At 40.9% G+C, this 24,091-nt stretch overlaps 1 protein-coding gene across 13 annotated transcripts in view; it reads right to left on the reverse strand.

Moving 5' to 3' along the window:
* Positions 1-16,285: 16,285 nt before the first annotated feature.
* Positions 16,286-24,091, reverse strand: part of PSEN1 (presenilin 1) — a 28,793-nt gene continuing 20,987 nt past the window's right edge. For 11 of the 13 annotated variants that reach the window (XM_068399189.1, XM_068399193.1, XM_068399197.1 and 8 more), the window contains 4 exons: positions 23,967-24,050; positions 22,938-23,111; positions 20,690-20,808; positions 16,286-20,388 (listed from right to left, as the gene is read on the reverse strand). In XM_068399189.1, coding sequence (XP_068255290.1) covers positions 20,233-20,388; positions 20,690-20,808; positions 22,938-23,111; positions 23,967-24,050 — 533 coding nt within the window. In that variant the 3' untranslated portion in view covers positions 16,286-20,232. The remainder of the gene's footprint in view (positions 20,389-20,689; positions 20,809-22,937; positions 23,112-23,966; positions 24,051-24,091) is intronic. The other 2 variants (XM_068399191.1, XM_068399203.1) reach the window with 2 other exon arrangements.

Here is a 24,091-nt window from a genome sequence, read left to right on the forward strand (position 1 = left end):
TGTCGTGGGCAAAACAGACTTTACTTCAGGGAAATTAATTAGTGAGAAATAAGTACAAAACTAAAACCACCTTCTCCCTACCCCTCCTTCTTTCCAGAGGGGAACTTTACTCCTAACTTTTCTACCTCCTCTTCCCTCCCCCTGAGTGGTATCCAAGAAATTCAGACAAGACTCACAAAGCCTCCAGGTGATAAGCTGGTCTTGGTGGCTTCAGCATTCACCCAAAGAAGTGAAGGATCTGTGTTCAGTTTGTTTAGGAGATCTGAACCTCCTAGGAGACTATTGTGATCAGGAAACCATGGTATAGAGTCACATTACAAACTGGTGTTCTTGATCACTCCCTTAGTCATTTAACCAAAGAGCAAGGATCTGTGATGTTATGATTGGGTCACGTGCTTAAAAATGGGATGTTTGCCTTGCTTTGCTTTCAGATTAATATCCAGTTTCTTAGATAAGCGCAGTAGCCCAATCAAGGGAAAGCACCATTCAAATACTTCAGCCTACTACTTGGGGCATTTTATTCAGGGGATATGCTCAAATTCTTCTGAGCATAGGATAACACTGAACAGTAATCTGACATCCCAGGTAAGTGTGCTGATGACTGAATGACAAGGTAAAGAAATAAGGGTCTCTGGGATGTCAAACCAAGTCCACTGCTACTGGGGACACTACGGCATATCACTCCTTCCATCAGCTGCACAAGGGTCTGAAAACAGGAGGCTTCAACTCACTCTGAAAATAATGCATCTTTTGACATACTGAAATTTTTCTTCTTATTTTTTAAAGAAAAGGCAGAAAAGTAAAATTTGATTCAATCTGAACTGAGCTTTTTTTCAAACTTGAATAGCACACCAGTAACTCCGTTCTTCCCAGACTCTCACTATTGCAGGATAGGCATGTTGTTTAGCCCTCTGAATCACAGCCTCTCAGAGTATAGAATGAACCCATGCCAATCCTTCAGGAAAAGAAGCTCAATTTCATGTTCAGAAGACATTGCAAAGTCCTTAGAGGAAAGGTGGAAAGCATATTACACACCAGTGAGCTCTGCTGTACAACTTAACTGCTTCAAAGCCTGTTATCCTCTCACAGTAACTCTTGCACTGGTCTGTATCTGCTCCAGAGACCTGGCCACCCATGAACCCTTTCAAGTGCTGAGGACTGTTGCAGAGGAGTTGATCCTGTACAACTTTTGTACAGATCCTGCTACTAATGGAGACAATTTTATTGTGGTTTGCCAGCATGCAGCCACTGAAGTCAGCAATGCAAGAGAGCACACTGGAGTAAGATATATGGAGAATAGACTCCAGTGTTGATAGGGTTATTGGTACAAAACTCAGAGCTCTGAGGACTGCAAAACTATCACTACAGAGAAGTAGACACATACAGACCTAGACCAAACAGACTTCTGAAACAGACTTCTGAAACAATCACCTTCTACATTGTATTCATGCTTCCACATGATTTTTAGTCTAGAAGATCAAACTCCATCTGCTGACCTTCACAAGTTCTCCTGGAGACACTGTATTTCTAAAATCTGAAGATCTTTCCAAAGGCAGGTTTTCATGAGCAGTGATAGGTAATGAAGCAAGTATTACATAGGTCTCTTTCATCTCTTTCATGCAGGGGCCTTAGAACCGTGCTTTCATGAAGTTTTGGGGGCTTTTAGTCAACTTTCGTGAAGTTTTCCTCGTGTTTTCCTGGCTGCACAGAAGCAACCCCCTTTTCCTTGTTCAGTAAGTGAGTACTCCCCCAAAAAATTGTGCTTCTCTTCATTTACACTCCTTACAAATTCCAAGATACCTCTAGCTTCTACTTTTGATTCATCGACATAGTTTATAGCCTATTGCGAGCTACTGGCCCAGGATTCCCATCCATCGGCTCATATGCTCATGTGCATCATTAAACTCCCTCCCCCAAGCACACTCTTGCTCAATGTCAGAGAAAGAGAGGTATCAGTTTCACTCCTATCCAGTCTCCCTTCTTGGACACTTCTGTATAATGCAGCCCAGAACAGTGCAAACCAAGGCAATCATCAGTATTTTCCTATAATCTGTTCCAGAACAGACCAACTCACAGGCGCTTGGTCTGACTGGGTCCTCTTCTCTTAGTCCCTTCTTGACAACTGAGCCAATTCCTGTGCTGTGCTCTCCAAGAGAGCCTTCAAAAAATTGGCTTTTTATATTCAAAGAATGAGATACCTCTCTTCATCCCTTTCCAAGATGAAGGAAATGGTAAGCCCGTCACTTTATATTTATTTTGATTCTCATCGAAATCAGGCAAGACTTTTATTCAGGCCAACTTTCTGAACAAGCTGATGATACTACACAGAACTTTCAGCTCTTCATCCTTAGGCCATTTAAAGAAGAAAAGCAGCACGCACTGATAATGTCAGTGTTCAAAAAGCAAAAACAACTTCAAAGTGTTGTGACTAATTTCAGGCAAACTTTGTTGTGAAAGGCACTCCAATACACTGCACCTGCGAATACAAGTGAAGGCACTAATCCATTGCTAAGACTATACTTGGATACACAAAGTTTTGCATATAAAAAACAGAGGACCTACATGTAATGGAATGTACATCAATTTTAAACAAGCCCAACCCCAAGTTTAACCTGTGTAAGCAAAACCAGGACACAACTGAGTCTATTGGAAGGGAATGGGAGTTATATTATTTTTTTCCACCATTGGATAATGCATCCAGTTTTTCGAATGTCCCACCCCAAGTCTTAGGATATTTACATGATATCATTCTCACAGCTTTCCTTAAAATTAGATACTTTGAATCCTGCTAATTATTAACAAACTGATCATAAGGACACTGCAATCCCATTTTCTTTTTCTCTATCATGGATTTAAATATTGCGTAGGGTGAACTTGGCAGCCACACAGAGAATCTCATTTAGAGAGATTAACCTGGGAACACAGAGAGATCTGGAGGGTCTCCATTAGTTCGTTCCTTGCTGCACAGGATTTAAACAGGAATAATTATATTTAGCAAGCATACACACACACTCTCTCTCAAAAAATAACATATACATGCATTAAATGAGGCAATGCCTTATCCAGAACAGACGCTCCCTCAGCTGTCTGTTTTTGTTTTATTGTTGGTTTTACATTTTAATGATATACAAAAAGTAGAAGAAATCACAGGTGGTAAGCAGATTTGGGCTAGAGAATTAATTTCAAAAGAAAATATTTTTAGTTCTTATACAAACAAATATAGTGATTAATGTTGATTTCTTGTGCTCCCCAAGCTGTCACTGGTGAGCAACGAGCAAAGGGTCAAGGCTGGTAATTTGTATTCAGATTACATTTGAAAACATAAAGGACAGTCTCCGATCTCCCAAATGTTTTCCAGATATTCCAATCTGCTCCACCCAAAATAGCAAAAAATAGAAGACTAGATCTCACAAATCCAACACAATATGTTGTCACAGCTCCCACTTACAGCGATTCACAGAAAAAGCTGTTCCCCATGGATGTCTTTGGTGGCTTGCTTTGCCACACAAACAGCAGCCCTCTGCTCAGAAGGTCTGGCCCAGAGCTCAGTCAAATTAATGGGAAGATTTTGATTTCCAAAGGCTTTGGATCAAGCCTAGACTGATGTGGCAGAGGGGAGAAGGAACAGCAACTAGCTAATTCTAGGCCTGATCTCAGTATTTTTATAATCAATGACAAAACTATGATTATTTTCACCAGTGCTGCACTGAGCCCTAAGAAAAGGTCTTGCTGAGCTGTTTTGCCCCTGCTCGAATCTCTATGGGGAAACCAAAGCAGCCAGGTCTCCTTTTCCCCCGGGCTGACTCCCTGCTCTCAGTGCGGTTAGTCCCCTCCGCCCTCGCACAGTGTGCCCGGGTCCTGGTGCCACACAGACCCTGAGCCCCTCAGGGATGGAAACAGCTTCTCTGCTTCTCCCAAACACCAGCCCTCACTGGGAATGGGGAGCTTGCTGGGCAGAGATAACAACACAGCAAAGCTTCAGAGGGAAAAAGGGAGCTGGCTACATCACAGCCAACATGAAGAAAGATCCTTCTGGAACTATTCCAGCTATTCTCCATTTAAACATTCAGGCTTTTTCTCTGTTTAAACATTCAGGATTTTTCTCTCAGCACTCTCTCCACGGTCCCCACAGAGATCTCCTGCTATTCACTGTGGAGTCAAAAGTCACCTGCTCTGAGCTGGGCTTGGCACCGACTCCCCCAAATGCTGCTTAGGAGGGACAGGAGAAGAGAGGAAAGTTGAAAGCAAAACCTCTAACAAGCAATTCTCACCCCCACGCCCCACATACATTTATCCCTTCTAATTCCTTGTCCGTTTATACACGTTACTTCTGCTAAAGAAAAGTAAATTCAGCGCCAAAACATAGCTCTCTGGTTAAAAAAGTGTTCAGCAGAGGTTTAACTCTAGCATACTAAACATGGAGTCATTAGGATTTAACGCTATTGAAATGGAAATTGAGACAGAAACTTTTCCAGCTCTTATACTTCACTTTGGAATTGGAAGAGGACAACACCAACTGTAATAGCATTAAAAGATCCTCTGGACCAACATGCCCTTGATAGCAAGTATTTAGAAGCATGAGGCACGACATAAGCTCTTGCTGATGTCTTCCAGCATCAGGCAACAAGGAAGGTGACACCCTACTAAGGACAGCATCACAGCCTCTCTGTGCAACAGAGAAAAGTTAGCAACAAAACAGAACAACAGGGGCTGTCAAGACGATGACCCTTCTCTCCATCTCAGCAGACTCTCGCAGCACAGCTCTCTTCAGTGGCTCAAGGCAGAGACAGTTCTTTTCCCGGGCTCTGTCCTTGTGCAACCCCCATGGGGCATGAGAAGGTGTCCAGATCCTGGCAGCTGCTGCTGTATGCCTATGGCTCAGATCTCTGACAAGGGATTCTGGACTGAGATTTCCCTCCCAGCATAATGAGGTATTTAGTCTATAACAAAGGAGCTTTCTGGGGCAGAATTCCAGCTGCGCCTGAGATCTTGCCTCCACAAAGAGATGGTTTTTTTCCAGCACATAGGTTTAGTCTGAGGAGAAGGGGAAAGGGTTGCTTTAAAATACCGATCCAGGGATTTTCGGTTGCAGAAGTTGAAGGTTTCTGTTTACTCTTAGATCAGGTTAGGAAATCTCTCGCTTCTCTTTCCTGCCACTTCACAGCTGCCGGTTGAGCTTCTGTGCTTGCCGCTCCTTTGCCTCAAAGGCAAACTTGGTGTCCTGCAGCTGGGCAATGGCCTCCTTGGCCTCCTTCAGGTCCTGACAGATGTGCTCGTACTTCTCTGTCAGCTCCCTGTTCTCTCGGCGCAGTTCCTGTACCACCTGGTTCACCTCCTCCGTCTGCTTGGTGCAGTGGATCTTCAGCTGCTCTACCTCAGACAGCATGATCTCCATGTTCTTGACCAGTGACTCCAGTTTCTCTTTGGACATTGTGGGATCAGTTCTATTCAGTCTGCCTAACCCAAACCCGAAAGGGAAAAAGAAAGCCACCCTGTGTAACATGCATCAGGAAGCCTGGCAACTCACAGTCTTGTGGTCTCTTTTTATACTCCCTCCTGCTCATCCTCCTCCCTTCCTTTTCCTTCCCCAAAGTGTCTCTAATCTTCTTTGCTTGGTTAATCTACTTATTTTTATTGCGCTGTAGAAATCTACTAAAGGGCTGACAACCACACAGTAGCATATGTGCTATGCAGCAAAAGCCAGAGCAATAATGAGACTCTGTGCAGCCTGCCCATAGAAAAACAGCTTTCATCTGAAGAATTATCTTGGGAACACCTTGCAGTGCTCATTCAAGTACAAAGAAACCTCTTTAAGCCAGATGCCTACTCCAGTCTTGCACACCCAGTCCCAAGAGCACAGCCTGACTTTTGTCTTACATACATTGAGGTAAGCAAGCTTACAGCAATATGAGCCAAGTGTAGGCAAAGAGAATTAGCCTCAGTTTCTCTTCCTCTCTCCTAACCTTATGTTTGGGCAAGGTAGAAGGAACAAAATATAAATTTTCTTTTTTTCAGAGAAAGGTCTCTCCAACAATGAACTCCACAACAGCGTGTACCCCATCTTCTGTTGAAGGAGTTCACAACGGTTAACACAATCAGTGGCAACCACAGTTACCAGGCCATGTACCACTTGAAGGTGGCTTGTGTTCTGTTAGTAACATGTAGGCTAGAGATTTTAAACCCTGGTCCCATTCCCCTCCTGAAGTCACTTCAGCTTTACCAGTAACATTCGCCCTAGAAGTTATATGCCAAATGACCTACCGAAGGGGTTCCCAAGGTACTTCCAAGCCATTGTCAGGTGCTGCCTGAACACACAAAAACTTCTTCCTGGACACACATGCCACCCACAACAGAGTCTCAAACTGCTGCTGAACACTACCATGAACCAGTGAGAATCAGGACTGAGACATGCCAGTCTGACAGTACACCAATTACTCGGGTCACACCAGGCAGCAGGATGATCCCAGCAGCCGCAAGGGATTGAGAGAGTCTGGCTGACTTTCTGAAGTTTGACCCAGACTTTCTTATGTATCCAGTTAATTAATGCACTTGCCTAGACAATAAGAATCATTAATTAGCCAGGGATCTGATGTAACAATATCGCCCTTGAGAAATTAATTCGGCCGAAAAAAAGGTGTTATTGCACGTGGCTCTCCAGGAAAGAACTCATGCAATTCAGCACCGATTGCCTGGTCAGAGGGCATAGACCACAGCAGAGACAAGAATGCAGGCTTGCTCTTGGATAACTCGCAAAGTAAGGACAGAAAAGAGTGTCTCTCTCCTTCTTCCCCACATCAGGAACATTTCCTCCAGGCTGAGTCTGCACCTTTTCAAAAGGCCTCAGCCTGTTCTACACACCCACAGAAATGCAGTGTCTCATTCACCATATATCACATACAGACATGGATCTGTCCTCACTGTATTCACCTCGCAGATTTATGTTCCAGTGCACAGTATTGTGTAAGAGCCTTTATTCTTGCATGCTGTTTTGCAGTTCCAGTTCCCTTAAAAATGACACCTAGGTAAGATCCTGTAGTCCCATCACACACATTCAATACCAGGCTGAGAGAGAATACCGGCGTTCACACGCATAGCTCCCACAAACATTTTTCCTCCATTTTCCTCCACAAAACGTTGATTTTTTTCAGCTAAGGAGAGTTTCAGATGCTTCATCCCACAATTCATTCCCCCTTTTCCCCTGCCAGGCTCAGAGAAATGAAGCTCTTTCTTCCAGGAAATTTTACATCTCCTCCGGTGCTGGATGAAAACACTGCTGGACACTGGCCAAGCTCTGACAGTGTTCAAAGGCCTGGGACTTCTCGTAGCTGGAGGTTAAAGAGTCACTCACAAAGCCAGCCATCCTACTGCCTCTCACACAAGTGCACCAGTGGGCCCCTCTCATGCTGGCAGATGGATGCTTTGCGCCGCACTTTAAAATGAGCAGAAAGAGTGACATCCTTCAGATAAAAAGAGTGGGAGAATCTAAACATAATTAGAATATGTCCTAAAGTCCTTGAAGAAACATTTGCACTGGCTGTCAGCCCAGAACTCATGTGGTGCACATGGCACTGGAATAGGCTGGAACACGTTGCAGCATTACAAAACAGCAGGTCTTCATTAGTGAGGAATCTCCCCTGTCTCCACAACTGTACACACTGCACCCAAACATTTTAAATCAAGCAGAATTACAATGATGCATAAAGGGGGTGCCATAGAGGTCATTTACTTGGATATTAGTAATTGATACATCACCTTTCACTACGTTACTCTCAAAATTATTTAAGTTGCCTTGGATACAGACAGAATCTTGTCAACTGAAACTGGGTAAGAGACGCTACTGAAATAACAATGTGAGATGAATACAAGGAGTAGCACGAGAGGAGTTTCTAACAAAGATAGATGGGAATCATTACTAGGGTTGGTTTGATTCAAAATATTCTTTGATGAAGTAAGAAGTAGGAATTAAAAATATGCTCATGAAAATTGCAGTGGGAGAATGATGCAAAAATCGCTAAAGCTAGAGAAATACAGCAATAAGACTCTAACGTGAACTGTAGCTTGTTACCTTTATTCACTCCACTGTTGCAGAAGAACTGGAGGCAGAGGCAAACACCAACAAGAGTGAATTCATCTGGGAAAAATGCAGAACAGCATACCTGAGAAAAACAATTCAAACCACAAGAATTCAGTGCACAAGGACACACAGCAAACAGAAGTATTAGGAGTGTTGGGAAAATAGCATGTTAGGCAGAAACCTGTGCCACAACATAGCAGAGGAAAACAATAAACCACTGCTAGGCTGTATTACATAGAGGCATTGCACCACAGGGGGATGAAGTACCTTCAGCTTCTCTCTCCCTCCCTCCACCCAACTGGAGATGAAATGTAATGTTTCATTCTGGACATCTTCTTATAAAGGGACCAAAAAAAGTCTGAAACTTAGACAAGTGTCCAGAGAAGATGCTGATTTCAAAAAATGTGGACTCTAGGAACCAGGTTTAGGAAGAAGGATTGAAAACTGCATGGCAAGGTATTTCTAGGACTGTTTTGCAGTCATGCCCAGGTCCTCTGCACATTCTAGGGAAGAGAGCTCAGCTGGAAGAATGCTTCTGTAATTATTAAGGGCCCGACTGTGCAATTGTAATTTTGAAAACACCAGTTATTTCTATGCACTCAGCCAAGTGGTGCCTGTCTGGTCATTTCATAGCTGTATTAAATTGGGAATGCTCGGTGTTAAACCTCTCACTACAGTACACAGAACATTGAGAGACACCGTTGCTAAATCTATCAGCCCTCTCCTGCTGATTCCTCTGTTCCACTTTCCCCTCATGCACATGGATTTGAGCTATATGAAAGCAGGGAAGGCAGAGCTAATTGAGAACAAAACAGGGAAGCAACCACTGGGAATACCCATTCCTGCTTTTGCAGATAGCAGGAAAATTGTGGAAAGGGGCACAGGTGAAAGTGAAATTTCTGGTGCTTTCCCATAACGGCTAGGAGCTACCACACCTGACTGCAAAAAAGCTATGCTGTTTTTAGCACTAGAAGCACATGACAGTATGAGACTGCCAAGCTGAGGATGGTTCATGTGAGACACACTTGTGTCTTCTTCACAGGTCTCCGAGCCAAAGAGAATCAACTGCTCCTCTCACCCAGCAGCACAGGCAAGCCAGAAATGCGGGTTTCCTGTCATGTGCATACCTCTGAGAGTCTGAGCAGGAGATGCTAAAATCTTACCCTTTAAGTATCCGTCTGAAAGCAGACCACAGGCATTCCAGTTTCTAGCTTATTTCAAAGGGGTCCTGGGAACATTTGTGGAATAAAGCAGTAAGCTACCTCACCCTCTCTCTGGACTTTTCTGTGCAACACAAGGAGGACAATTCACTAACCTCAATTTTTAAATGGGAAGAAAAAACTGCAAACCTCAACAAGAATGGCTTTTAAATAACTGCTCAGGCTGACAAAGCAAACCACTTGGTATAAACCCTGTGAAATAAGAAGTAAAGCTACAAACCACATACCCCATCTCCTCAGGCACATACATACATTGCCGTATCTATTTCTAGTTTTATCAGCCACAGACACCAATACCCAATGCAATGTTCACAGAACTGTAGTGGGAGACAGCACGTCACTGTCTCATAGCAGCTAGCTAAGTTTATCAGCTCCACCTAGCAATGGTCACTATTTTAACAACTGATTTATTTTTAATACATTCAGTGTGTCACTAACTCTAGTGATAGCGTTAGAGCTCTCCATGCTGATTTCTCTCGCCACATTTTCACTGATCCCGGTTTATTCCCAGCTGCATGTCTAGCAGCCAGTGCAGCTTGCACAAGCTCTGTGCTTCATCATCTAGGAAGTCCACTTGGGTAAACGCATTACACAAACAAACTAATTACAAGATTAAGCATAAAGAGCTCTCATCTCTATAATTACAGTAAAACCATTTGAAAAAAAACCCACTAAAGACCAAGCAGCACCTGGAGGCACTGACCATTCCTGTAACAGAGTGGGAGACATTTGTACCAAGCTGTTCAGTTTGCTTCTAACAAAAGACAAACACCATTGCTATGCATGTCAAAATGCTCAGCACTGTGTAAGACATTGACATAATGATGATCTCATCCTGCAGAGCTTAGAGACTATTGATAAAATCTGCATTCTTATGAAAACATGAAATTTAATTTTATGATAACTATTAATCATATCTTACGCAATTTGGCAGAACTTGGGTTGAGCTGGACATAAAACTACAGGATTTACAGGTTTTGAACTAAAATAGTGCACCAAAAGGATACCCACCCAAAATTATGATCAAAATCATTGACAAAAATTAAAATAATATGCCTCAATATTGTAAGTGTCTACAGAGGTATTAATGAATACAGAGGTACCTTTTTTCATTCAGCCTCCATCTACTCAAGAGTCAGATCAAAACACTGAAGAATTAATTTAGCATAATACCGCTCAGTAAAGAAAAGCTGATACCTTTAACAGAGGTATCCCCAAACTGGGTTGATTTCTTGCTAACCTGCTGTGACAGGTTGCTCATATAAACTGAAAAAGCCCCCTCTAGTAGCATTTTTACCACCTAAGAGGAAACAGCTGCCTCATGCCATAAAATTATTGAAGATTTGTGGTGAAAGAACTTCCAAAGTGGGACAAAGTGTTGAATCCTTCAGATTAAATAAAGCAGTGAAAAATCTGAATTACTATTTTTAAATCTTAAGAATGTTTCAAAATAGAAGCTGTTTTAAAATAAGAACTTCGTTTCATTCAGAGTGTCAAATTGGAAAGTTCCCCTCCAAAAAGTAACACAAACAGTTCTGCTGGGAGAACATCCTCCACCCCACCTAAGCAGTCTCTTGTTAAGGACACTATACAGGACTCCTGGGGACCACATGGGACAGGCTGAGGGGCTTTCACCCCCACACCAGGCTCCTTGGCCTGTGCCCCAGCTGGGAGGTGTTCACTACTCCATCCTCACAGTGTCTGAAGCCAACACTGTGAAAAGGAAGGGGAAAGAGGAAGGAACCGCCTTCCTCCATCCCTCAGTGTGGATGGGGGTCAGCCAGCATCTCCAAAGCCTGCAAGGGCAGATCAAATGTAGAGGACTCAAATGATGGTCCAGGTAACTCAGTGAGCAAGGTAACCTGAGGTGCAATTAGATGTGATGAAAATGTTTAGTGGCAGCACTAGGCATCAAACAAAAGTAACCAAAGGGGTGGTTAGTTATTCAAAACTGCTAAAACTGCTACGGCATTTCAGTCAAAAGAGAGTTGCAGAACTTTTGCAGTAACTGGCCAGCTTCCCTCCAGTACCGGGAACTGATCCACAGACAGGGACAGGAATAACAGTCAATGGTTTGTCCAATACATCTTTCCATGTCATGTTGAACTAAGGGCTGCTGGAAAGGAGGGGAAGGAGCAAAAAACAATTACCCATGATCAAAACTTTATAGACAGGCAATCAAATATCTATTTTTTTTAATTTTGCAAATAATTAACTAACCTTGGAGAAATTCTTTTGTTTACTCTGTTGTGTGATTTGTCCTAAAGACTGAGTGTGCATCTAGCCAAAACATGTAGGCTTCAGGAGAACAAACAAATAAAAATCCCCAAAGTGTTGCTATTATTCAGTACACGTGAATTGAAATACTGGTGCAAAGAAAAGATGCATATTGCTGATTTGCAGGGCATGAGGTTCTGTAATCCAGTACTGGAACCAGCCTACACCAAATAAATTGGCAATGGCACAGATCTCAGTAGTTACTGAGAAATTTGATCTGGTGAGAAGGAAGGTCTCTTTCAGTTCTAGATACATAAGAACAAACGTTCACATCATTTTGGTTCACAATGCCAAATTCTATTATAATAATTATTTTGACGTGACATTTAAAATTCTCCTTACATAGCTAAACTGATCTCCAAAAAACAGTTGAAGAATCTGTCAGTTTTCTGCTGATATCTCTTGACTACCTATTGTACATATAAGAATAAGTCACCCTGCATTATCCAAACACTTCAAGGAATTTTTAATTGTGTTATACTTTTCAGGGCCTACAGACTTTACAGCAATATATAAATATGACCCAATGCTGTTTGGGAAGCCTCAGAGACTCTAAGGAATGGAAGCACTGAAGATAAAAGGATCTCCTGAAAAAGGATGCTTTTAAACTATGGGAGGTCCATGATAGTGGCAAGCTCTGGCCTAGAACTACCTAGAAACAGTTCCATTTAACCATGACAACAAATTGTGGTATAAATGAAGACTAGCTTGCCAGGTGCCTGTCCTCCTACTAGCTTGTCATGAGAGCTGTCCTTCAGCAAATCCTCATTAAACACCACCAAAGTAGATAAAACACTAAACTTTCTGGGGCAACAAGTAGCATCTTCTCAGTGCTCTATCTCTAGTTCCCTGCCACATCAACAGCCTTGATGATCTTCAAGCAGATTAAGTACACAACAGCTTCATCTCCCACAGGAAGTGGGATTAAAAGGTTTATCGCTACTATGACAACAGCCAGGTTCTGCTGTTCTTAAAATAGTTTTGAAACCTTAGCAGTGACTGGAAAAGCATACACGCCTCCCCCACAGGAGTCATTGCGTACTAAATACAGTCCTTCAAAAGGAAATAATATTTTATAACAGTCTACTTTTTTTAAGTGTGTATTTTTATCGTGCTCTTTAATCCCTTGTTACGAGCACTAAGAATAGAAAGCAGTAAAAAAAGGCACAGTGCTGCCATGTGGCTGTGATTGCAGCTTTAGAAGTGATTATTGCTGGGAGCTGGATGCAGACACCAGGACAGGCACTGTGCTCTCACTTCTACTCCAAGGCAGCGTTTGCTTCTTGTCCCCAGACAGCGATCAACCCCCCTTGCCGAACCGGAGCGCACCAGGCGTTAACCAGCCCTCGAGCTGCTCCGTGCTGTCAGGCACCAGCCATTTTTGATCTTCTTACAAGTCTCCCGCTTGAAACCCGCAGATATTCTGTTACATCTGAGTTAATTCCTTCCTCATAGGTAACAACTGGAAGTAGAATTTGTCACACAGTTCATTACCAACCAGTACTAGTTAAGTTTGTGCCCAGAGTGTAAGTCTGCCAATAACGAGATGATAGTGGGACATTCTTCATTTGAGTGTGCTATTGTGTCAGTGATTAGTATTTTGTTGTTGAGGAGGGCTAAATACACCATTGATTCAATCGGATATGCAGCTACTACATTTGATGAACATCCAGCTGCGCTCTGAGGCATTCTCCAAGTATGTTCACGCTGACTTGTACAATAAAACCACTAAGAAGCACAATGCTTAATTCTGACAGCAGCACTACCCAGATCAAAGCGGGTAATCCTTATCTAAAACTACCAAAATCAGAAAATTAATATGAACACAGAAGTCTATTCATTATTCCAGTCAGTGTAGATTAAAAGCATATTTCAAAACAAAAAAAAAAAGCAAATCTAATCCAATGACATCGGTACTATGCATCAGTGTCTGCTGATGCCAAGTCGAAAACACCTTCCTGCAGCAAATGGGGCTTTAAAAAGAAGAGAACCAAATTCAGGTTGTAAAACTTGGGAAGTGACTGATTGTTTCCTTATCCAAAAACCAGTTCTGTTAACTTCTGTCAATGAAGGCTGATTCTTTTCTCTATAGAGTTCACAAATTCCTGATACTTACAGATCAGAATTTGGCCTTAAACATATCTTTAATTGTGATTTCTTGGTAATTTAAAAGTACATAGCAGTGACTGCTACAGACCAAGCTGTATTCTCCATGACAGCTGATGCTGTCAATAAAAGAAACTTATTTACCGATCCCCAAAAGATTACATTAAAAATGGAATGAAGTAAGAAAACAAATGGGTAATTAAATTAGAATATTAGATTCATATCTCCAAGCTCACTATTTAACCTCAGTAAGATAAAATACTACTAAGACAGAAGCTCACATTAGGTCCTAAGTCTCACTTTTAGAAGAGGTTTTAGCTCCTAGTTCCCAAAACTATTCCTATTCCTAAAACATTTCATCATATTACACCTCAGAATTAGACTGAAATTAAGAAATCCACATATTCTGGCACAGTTTTGTGGCCCTGCACTGGACTCACTCCAGTAAGCCCAGTCTTCCTTGTAGTGGGGAGCCCAGAAATGGACACAGCACTCCAGGTGTGACCTGACCAGTGCTGAGCAGAGGAAGGATCACCTCCCTTGACCTGCTGGCAACACTCCTGATGCAGCCCAGGATGCTACTGGCTGCCTTCGCTGTAAGAGTGCATTGCTGGCTCATGGTCAGCTTGCTGTCCACCAAGACCTGAAGGTCCTTCTCTGTAGACTCACTTTCCAGCTCGTCAGACCCCAGCAAGTACTGGTTCCTGGGGTTACTCCTCCCCAGATGCAGGGCTTTGCATTTCCCCTTGTTGAATTTCATGAGATTCCCTTTCTACTTGGCTCTCCAGCCTGTTGAGGTTCCTCTAAATGGCAGCATAGCCATCTGGTCTACCAGCCACTCCATTTTTTACCACTGTCAAACTTGCTGAGGGTGCACTCCATTCCGTCATCCAGATCATTAATGAAGATGTTGAACAGTATTGACCCCAGTATTGAGCCCCTGGGTACACCACTAGCGACTTGCCTCCAACTGGATTTTGTGGTGCTGATCGCAACCCTCTGGGCCTGCGCATTTTGCCAGTTTTCAGTCCATCTCACTATCCACTTACCTAACTCATATTTTGCTTGTCTATCATGATGTTACGGGAGACAGTGTCAAAAGCTTTACAAATGTCTAAATAAATTGCATCAACTGCCTTCCCCTTATCCAGCAAGCCAGTCACTTCATTGGAGAAGGCAATGAGGTTGCGTCAAGCATGATTTCCCCTTTGTAAATCCATGTTAACTATTCCCAATCATCCTCTTGTCTTCATGTGTTTGGAAGCGCTTTAGAGGATTTTCTCTGTCAGGTTCCCAGGGACTGAGGTGAGGCTGACTGGCCTGTAGCTTCCCAGTAGTTCGTTCTTTCTCTTCTTAAGGATAGAAGTAAAATTTGCTTTCTTTCAGTCTTCAGGAACTTCTCCCAACAGCCATGACCATTCAAAGACAACTGAAAGTAGCCTCTCGATAACACCAGCCAGCTCCCTCAGCACTCACAGGAGCAACCTGTCAGGCATCGTAGACTGAAGTACATCAAATTTGTTTACATGCTCCCTAACCTGGCCTATTTCACTGAAGTTAAGTCTGTCTTGTTCCAGACATTCCCTCCGGTCTCAGGGGTATGGGCTTCCTTAAGGCCAGTCTTATCAATAAAGAGTGAGGCAAGGAAGACATCAAGTACCTCAGCCTTCTCCATGTCATTTTTCACAAGATCCCCCACCTCATTCAGCAGTGGGGGCATCTTTTTGCCCTAGTCTTCCTTTTGCTGTTATGTAGTTGAGAAACCTTTCTTCTTGCCCTTCACATTCCTTGCCAGATTCAACTCCAGAGGGGCCTTGGCTTTCCTAATCCTATCCCTGCAAGATCAGAAAGCAACTCTATGCTCCTTTTGGGTCATCTGCCCCTGCCTCTACCTCTTCTATGCTTCCTGTTTTGAGTTCAGTTAGGAGCTCCTTTGTCATCCATGCAGGCCTCCTACCTCCTGTGCTTGATGTTCTGCTTGTCAGGATGGACGTTTCTTTAGGTCTTCCATGCAGAGCCAAGCCAATCTCCAAAGAAACATCTTCAATAGCAGTCAGTCAGCTCAGACAAATTTGAACTTTGCAGTGAATACTTCTCCAAATCAACACAAAAAATGCTGCTAGTAACTGGGAAAAACTCTTTTTCAATCGTATTGATATGAAATCAACACAAAAATAACAATACTCACTACTGTTCATGAAGTGTTTTCTTTCTGAGCATCATATGTGTTCTTCCTGGGTAACATGGATCTTCATTGTGCCAGCTGGTGTTTGAGTATCTCATATCGTTTTCTCATGCCTTAATTATACCTCACAGCTGCTTCTGCAACAGGCCTTGACCAACTCTTTAAATGAACACAAAAAGTAGCTTTTAGAAGAAAGTACTTCTACAGAAATCAGTTTGAAGCTATTCCTCTGGGAAATAAAGCAGCTACTTAAGGTCTTAAGACAGGAATCTTACTCATTAAATGTTGACTAAAAATAGCTAGTGTTTAGGCCTCCAACGGCTTTAAGTGATGGCTTTAAAATAATATAGTAAAGGCAAGGCAAGTCAGGATCCATGCAATTTTTATTTTAATAATTAGACAAATACAGGAAAATTTGCAATAATCTATCAAAAATGTATCTTATCAAGAACCGGAAAGGTGTTTAAAAAACATTCACATTCAATTCAGATTATGTACAAACCAGTGTTTGTAAAAAAGAAAACAGCAAATGCTCTGAGTGTAAAAGAATTCCATTCTAGTTCATGTTTCAGCGTTCCCAATGACCAAGTTACCACTGAGATGCAATCACAGTGCAGACATGTTCCACAGTCTATTAAACTTGCTTCAATGGCATCATTGCCAAAACTAATTATTTTTAAATAAAGCATTTTGAGACATTTCTTCATACAGTACTGTCCACCCAAAATGTACTCCTGCATATTTAAGTCTTGACTGCACTAATAGCAGAACAGTTGTCATCTACAGGCCCAGAGTGCATATAATACATATCTACAATCTCTACAGGTACAGATATATATTTATATATCCAAGAAGCACCAGTCTCCTACGCCTGAAATAGTCAGGGTCTGCTTTGTACATTAAGAACAGCCATTTTTACTGGAGCACAGCCCTTGATTATTTGGCTCAAAGAAGTCATCATCTGCCCAGAGTTATTCTGAATGTGTTGCAATAAGAAGTCCGTACCTTCAAAACTCACCTCACACAGATGACATTTGAATTTGAGTGCCACCGTAATAGCCATACATAGATATGACAGCGTCATAAACCTTTGCTATGAGAAGTCTTTTTGCTCTGGATTAAATCCCCCAACGCAAAAAAAGGAGACATGAAAGTGGCTGGTTTCTAGGCAAATCTGTAACTCAGTATTATGTTCTCTCATTTATTTATTTGAAGCTTAGCCAAAGAAGGAGACTAACCATTGATGTAAACTGAAAGGGGAGATATAAAGCTACCATGATACTCAGTTTCAAAGTATAACTACTGAAACAGTCACACAACTGTTACCAGTCAGTCTGCTTGGGCACAAAAGAGATGAATCTAGCTACTAGCGTTACACAATAGTTCTTTCAGAGGTACAGTCTAATGTGCTGCCATTAACATACTAATTTAATAACAACGAAAACTCTCTCAAAAATGCAGACTACGTATCAGAAGTCTTTCAGTTATACCAAACTAACCAAGCTGAAATGGTTCAAGATGTCAAATTAGATTGGTGGTTTACGACAAAGGAGAGAAAAGTGACACAACCTTCATGCTTATGTAGTAACAACACAAATGCAAGAAAAAACTATTCTCAACTGAACCTTATGGACCCAAGTACTGAGATCATCTTTAGTTGCAAGATCTCATTTGGAACATAAGCGATCATGACTTGGCATAAGACGGCAAATCTAGAAAATTTCATCCTGGTTTTTGAAGGTAGACATAAGACTTGGTAATAAGCGGTGTACTTTAACATATATTGGCCTGGGCTTGAAAAGTAGATTTCCCTTTTGAATTTATCTTGAGATTCAAATACATAAACTTGAACAGTTTCTGTGAATATAAATTTTACAGTCTCCACCACTGTAACTCCACACTAGCTCATAAATTAAAATTTCAGGATAGCAGAAGCAGCTCTGGAGAGTGGAAGACTGGCAATTTCGTGTTTGAAGATTCTGAGCTCTTTCTTGGGTTGTATATCTAACAGCCATTCAAGTATGTGGAAAGGCTTTTGTGTATTTCTACAGATTCTAAAGCAACTCTTAATGGAGCTAGTGCTCCCATGGTGCATATTTAAGCCAAAAAAACAAACAATAAAGATGACTGCTGCATTTAAGTAAGAACTCTTAACTGAGAGTCGGCTCAGATATGCAAACAGATGCTAGTGATGCCAACTCTTAGCAAACCTGTTCTATACAATCAAACAATAGTTAGGATGCCCAATAAAACACACAAGGGAATTTTCTTAAATATAATACTCAGGAAAGGGACAAGTTACAATAGTATAAAACCAACTCAAAGTCTTGTTAAAAAAAAAAAAAAAAAGAAAACCTGTTTTAAGTCAGGCTTCATTGCAGCAAAATACGGAACAGTGACTGAAGCTAGAAAACACAAGCAAGTTTGACTTGAAAAGTCAGTGTAAGCAATTTTGATATGGTTACTTTATTAATGCTATCCACGATGAATCAGTACATAAATGAGATGAATAAAAGTACTTTAGAAGAGACAAGACAATATATTTTATGCAAATGTAAATGCTAACACTACAGTTAGCAAGTCGTACTGGAAAAGAGACAGATATTTCCAAGGACAATCAAAGCAAGCCCTTCTTGGTTTTAAAGCAGATTTATACATCACAGCCTTTCTTCCCTTGCTTGGGCAACGGCTGGTGGGCATCTGTGATGTCTCAGTCCTTTGAATCTACAGGCACTGAAACAAAGCCCCAGAAAAAGGGTAAAAGGAGTCTGCATCAGGATTTTGACAGTTGTTCTACTTGGCAAGGACTCCAGTATCAAGATGCATGTAAAATGGAATGTCTGTCAATAGTATCCACTCCCTGTGCCTCCCTCAGAAAAAAAAATTACTTGTACAGAGTAAGAGCCTAAGGCAAACCAACTTCATCTCATGCAAGTCTCATTTCCAAGCAATTATTCATAAATGAGTTCTTTCAAATGAAGAAGAAAACAGAGTTTAGCAGTTTTAAGGTTAAAATAAATTCTTTTTCTTGTAAGAACTTCAAAATCTTGTATCTTCTTTTCAGTGATTTTGAGCTGTCTTTCGTTTCTCCAGTCTTCCGTTCCTCACGCGAGAGGTAATTAAAGTGAAGAGGGCCATAAATTTTGATCCTTGGTAACATTAAGTAATATCTCACCTAACTAACAAGTATCCCCACCAATAAAGATACCACATGAAAAAAAAATCCCTGCCCAACCTGAGGTGTTAGATGGCTGAGTGACCAATACTTTAGGTCAACAGAACCATAAACCACATTTTTGAAGAGAAAAATTTCAGTGATGCATTAAAGTGCTACTAATAGCACTTTGGCCTCTAGATCTGGCAAGCTAAACTCCATCTGGGATTGTTGCAAATGTCAACTTATTTCATAAGAACCTCAATAAACGGAACATATACCAACAACGCAGTCCGTGCTATTAGTGACTATTCTCAAACACAGGGTTTGAAATGGTGTTCTAGCAAAATGATTTACAAGACCCCAAAAAGTAAGTCCTGAAACTGCTTTTTAATGTAGTTTATTAACCTTTTAGAATCTAGGATCCAAATTAGGGCTTTATGATCCACTAATAGCAAATAATTCAGTCCAAGTCCAAGTAGCTACATAAACTGGAGCAGATGTACAGAAGGTGCACTCCATGCTTGAGGATACAAAGTATTAAAACTGAGAAGAGGCTCTAGTTCCAGTATGAAAAAAAAAAAAAGCTTTTAAATTTACTAAACCAAGCACACTCAGGCACAGAGGCTTATGAAGTGGTGGAGCACTCAGAGTGACAGTGCTTTCTCCCTTTGTTGACTTGCTACAAAGTCCTTTCTCGTTACACAAAGCAGAGTCAGGACTCCACTGTCAAAAAATCACTCCTGAAGAAGTCTGAATTGGGTTCTCTCTCTTCAAGCGGTTACAGGGACAAGTTCCATATGATTTGTCAGCTTCCTCTGTTAACATCAAGGAAGTCCTGAGCACCCTTAATGATGTGAAAATAATCAACCTGTGGCAAGAGATCACATTGCTAGTGGAAGCATTAGCAATTTTCACACAGGTGGTCCTTACCAGAGATATGTATATCAGATTACCTCTGATATAATAGCACCCAGTTTAGACCAGCCATCAGGAAGAAGCCACTTTCACACAGGAAAATTCATATGGTGTCCAGTGCAGCAGCTGTCTCAGGAAAAAAAAAAAAAAAACAAACACAAAAATTGGAGGAAGTCGTATTGATTCAGGCTTGGAATCTTGAGTATTAAACTTCAGTCTCACTTGAGAACTGAGGGAAAAACATTTTTCCTCCTCCAGATTTGCTACAAATATCCATAGAACACCAGCATCAAGTGTGCTAGATATAAAACTGATGGAACGCTAGCTGGTCCATAAAGGGTTGCACCAAGTTGTCTGTAGCAAAGTAAAAAACTAGCCCAAAGGTTATGGAGATTGGAAGCGCTGGTAAGGCCTTCTTAAAGATGGCAAGAAGCAGGAGTGTAAGGCACAGACCCTAAGGGGAAGAAAAAAAAAAAAACAAACAAAAACATAGGGTGAAATTAGGGAACTCTATCAAGCAAAAGATTTTATGTATATACACTAACCTCACAAAAATACAAGATACAGTTAATGCATCCCTAAACTAAAGGCTTAAGTGATGGATGTACAGCCAATGTAAATCACAGCTGTAGCTCTCATCAGTTTTCAGTCAGGCCACCAAAAAAATTAATTTCAAAGAAGAAATGTAGCAGTTATGACTTTGTCCCTGATGAACAATAGAAACTATCCTTATTATCATATTTCATTATACTCACAATTAATATGGCTACAAAACATGCTAAAGTTGTATTCCAGTCCCCGCTTGCTGTTGCAGAGGCTTTGCCAACGAGGACACTGTAGAAAATGAAGTCTCCTAAACCTAGCTTTACTCCTCCTGCAAAAGTGAATATATGGCAGCATTTAGCATCAGACAGTCTACTAATATTACATATCAGTAATTGTCAGAGAATAATACAGATTTACATTAAGTATCAACAAGACTTGCTAATAAGAACATTTTATTTTTGAAACTAGTATCACTCCTGAATCAAGTGATAAAGAAAAACTCTTGTGAAAAAAAGATGGCTTAGGAACATTACACCACTCAATTAATTCATCCTGTAATTAGAATTTTTCTATATTCCTAGTCTCCTGCACATACAAATGCAGTATATACAAGCTCAGATATTTGTAATTATATTTGTTGGGGGGGGGTGTCCACTTTTGGTTATCATGTCATATTCAACAGAATATTGAAGTACAATTCCTTTAAGCTGTCCGAGGGAGGGGTAAAACAAATAAGTCACTTGCAGATGATGTTTTATTTGCCAGCTATAAACCTATACCCAGCAAAATATTCCACTGCACTCCCAATTTTGCTACAGAATTCTTACTAATGTAGTTCTAAAAAGCACTTGTGTGTAATTACAGAGCCTATCACAGAGGCAAAAAGCCAACATATTTAGTCCAAGATGTGAGGTTTAGGAAAACTCATGAGCTAACATCTTATTTTTTTAAATAGTAATTACCACCTTAGCAACAACTCTGTGAGCAGAATGCTCAATTATTTCTGCAAACAAAATAATGAAGATTTCCTGAACGCCAGTTCTCTTTCTGAGCTTTTACTCCAAGATATTAAGTCAGATAGGCCAACATCAGGTCACCAGCTGTTTTCATTTGGCCTATCGTTTGCTTTGTCACCTGATTACAGTCCAGCCCAAAACACACTTCAGAGTCCTAAAAGGAACTCAGAGCATCGAAACAGAGGTGTATGCTTGGTTGATCATTGGGAAAAAAAGAAAGGAAAAAAAGAAAAAAAAAAGAAAAAAAGAGAAAAGGAACAAGAAAAAAAGGCAACCTTACTCTCTTTCAGCAGGTCTCCAATATATTGTCTAGAACAGTGCATTCATGAAAAGCTCTTAAGCACTAAAACACCCTTTAACTGCTGAAACAAAGCTTGGATGCTTGCTTTCAGCATGACAGAATAAGCAAAGGCGACTCCTAGATAACTCTTTCCACACAAGCTAACTCTCCAAATTTCTAATAAGCCGCTCCAAACTTCCAGTAAGCTAATGCTGGCTGACAAGTCTGACTGGATCACTGCACATCTGTCATTACTATTCGCTGTAGGAATACAGGAAGGGGAAAATCATTCATCTGGTGAGACAAGAGTTTTAGTTAACCAGTTAACTAACTAAAATAGCCCAACTCCTAAAATTTTTGCATCTTAATGTTATTTTTCTAAGCTCTAGAAATGAATATGGATTTGCAACACACTCTGAATTTGGAATTTTGGGGACAAAGTAAATTCTAAAATTGTTCTTAAAGTAGAAGTCTCTGTATTTTTAAACAGAGGAGCACCTGAGAATCGGAGGAAGCAGCTGCACCCACTAAATATGGCAGCATCACATGGGGAGAGCAGTTTATTAGACAGGCAGACCTTAATTTATTTAGAGCTTTGCAAATCTAATACCAGCTTAAACTCCAACTGGAAATCACGAGTCTGTTAAAACAGATATCTGAGTATTGATGTCATGTGCTCTCCAAAGATACTGCACCTCAGCAAGATGCTGGAGAAAAATAAACAAGCCCATGGCATTCTGTATTCATTTCAGTCTCCAATTAGGTTTTAAACATTGCTTTGTGCAGTGGATTACAGTAGTTTAGTCTTGAGGCAAAACAAGTTAATGACAGCATTTACAGGGCCTAAAATCCAAAAGAGGTGATACAGAAGCTAACGCAACTGACTGTATAATGGTCTGAAAGCAGCTTGTACTATTGAAGTTTTGAGTCTGTGTTACCAAACTGAAGATCAGTTTGGCCAATATTACTCACTCCTGCAGCAAAATCAAAAGCTACCAAAAAGCAACTCCATCTATTTCTATGAGGCATGTCAGTATTGACCATGAGCAAGAGCAGCTCTTCAGCTTGCTGTTAGCTCACAGCCTACTGTATCTGTGCAGTCAGGATGACTAAGACTAGCTTCAGACTTACTAAATCTTTCAGACAGTACTCCATACTTACGTTCTTCGGGGTCTTCACTGGTTTGAGACATACTGGGTAGAGCCTGAACAGCAGCACGTGATTCAGGCGTTGATTCAATGGGTCCTATTCTATTGTCCCTTTGTTGCTGCCATTCCTGACTAAAGCCACCATCATCTGCTTCAGCATCTTCATTCCGAGTCTGGTTTGCTGGAGCTCAAAGGAAGAAAGGCATTTAAGAGCTACTTCAGAAACGTGCCTCCTAAAACATGACAATCTCGCCACATGTAAGATCATAGAAGAATGAGGAAAAAAGAGGTACTCCACAGTAGTAGCAACATCTAACGTTGGCACACACCATTACAAGATGTTCTCACTTAGGATTTTAATACTTATTTAAACAATCAGGAGTCAATGTGCGCTCTGCAGTCATAGCACCTACATGTTGCACTCAAGTCGTAGTATTCAGGAATACTTCAATATAATAGAGTGCAAGTTCTACGGTGACCTAATTTAAAGATCACAGTTTAAGGAATAAACTCTCATCTAATATTTCGTTAGCTTCTTTATTCACTACTGACAGCTTAATCTTCCAGTAAAATAGAAAACTTTACTGAAAGGTACATATATATACACCTCTTCAAGCACGTTAAATTCAGAAACTGCTTTAATAATACATGTAAACAAACAAAAGCCCCATGTTTTTACACACTAGCTGCATAGCCAAGAGGGCTAGACACATTTGTTTAATACAAATATAAATGAGTTAGCATTAAACTATATCATCCCAATTTGACAAGCAATTGAGCTCAGTCAATAGCTGTCTATTGAGAGTCATTTCACCACCAACATCCTGGGATCCCAGAAAAAGGAATGCAAGAACATTAACCGCACAATAAGTGAGCAATTTTTGAAGCCTTGGCAGAGTAATCATTCCTAATAAGGCCTCCATGCTTTCAGTCTTCTACAGCAACCAGGACACTTAAAAAGCCTAAACCCAAGTCTCCATAAACATGTATTCCAATAAAATGACAAATGACAACTATAAAGGCTTGTCAAAGAAAAACTCACCTTGTTTATCATAAGTGTTTTTGGAAGCTTTCCGTTGGGCTTCCGGATCTTCCTCAGCCATGTTCACTAGCCATATCATTGTTGCTATTAAAAAAAAACAACAAAACAGTATAGCTAATCACATC

This window comes from Nyctibius grandis, chromosome 4 (genome assembly GCF_013368605.1).
Source record: "Nyctibius grandis isolate bNycGra1 chromosome 4, bNycGra1.pri, whole genome shotgun sequence".
Taxonomy (NCBI): Eukaryota; Metazoa; Chordata; class Aves; order Nyctibiiformes; family Nyctibiidae; genus Nyctibius; species Nyctibius grandis.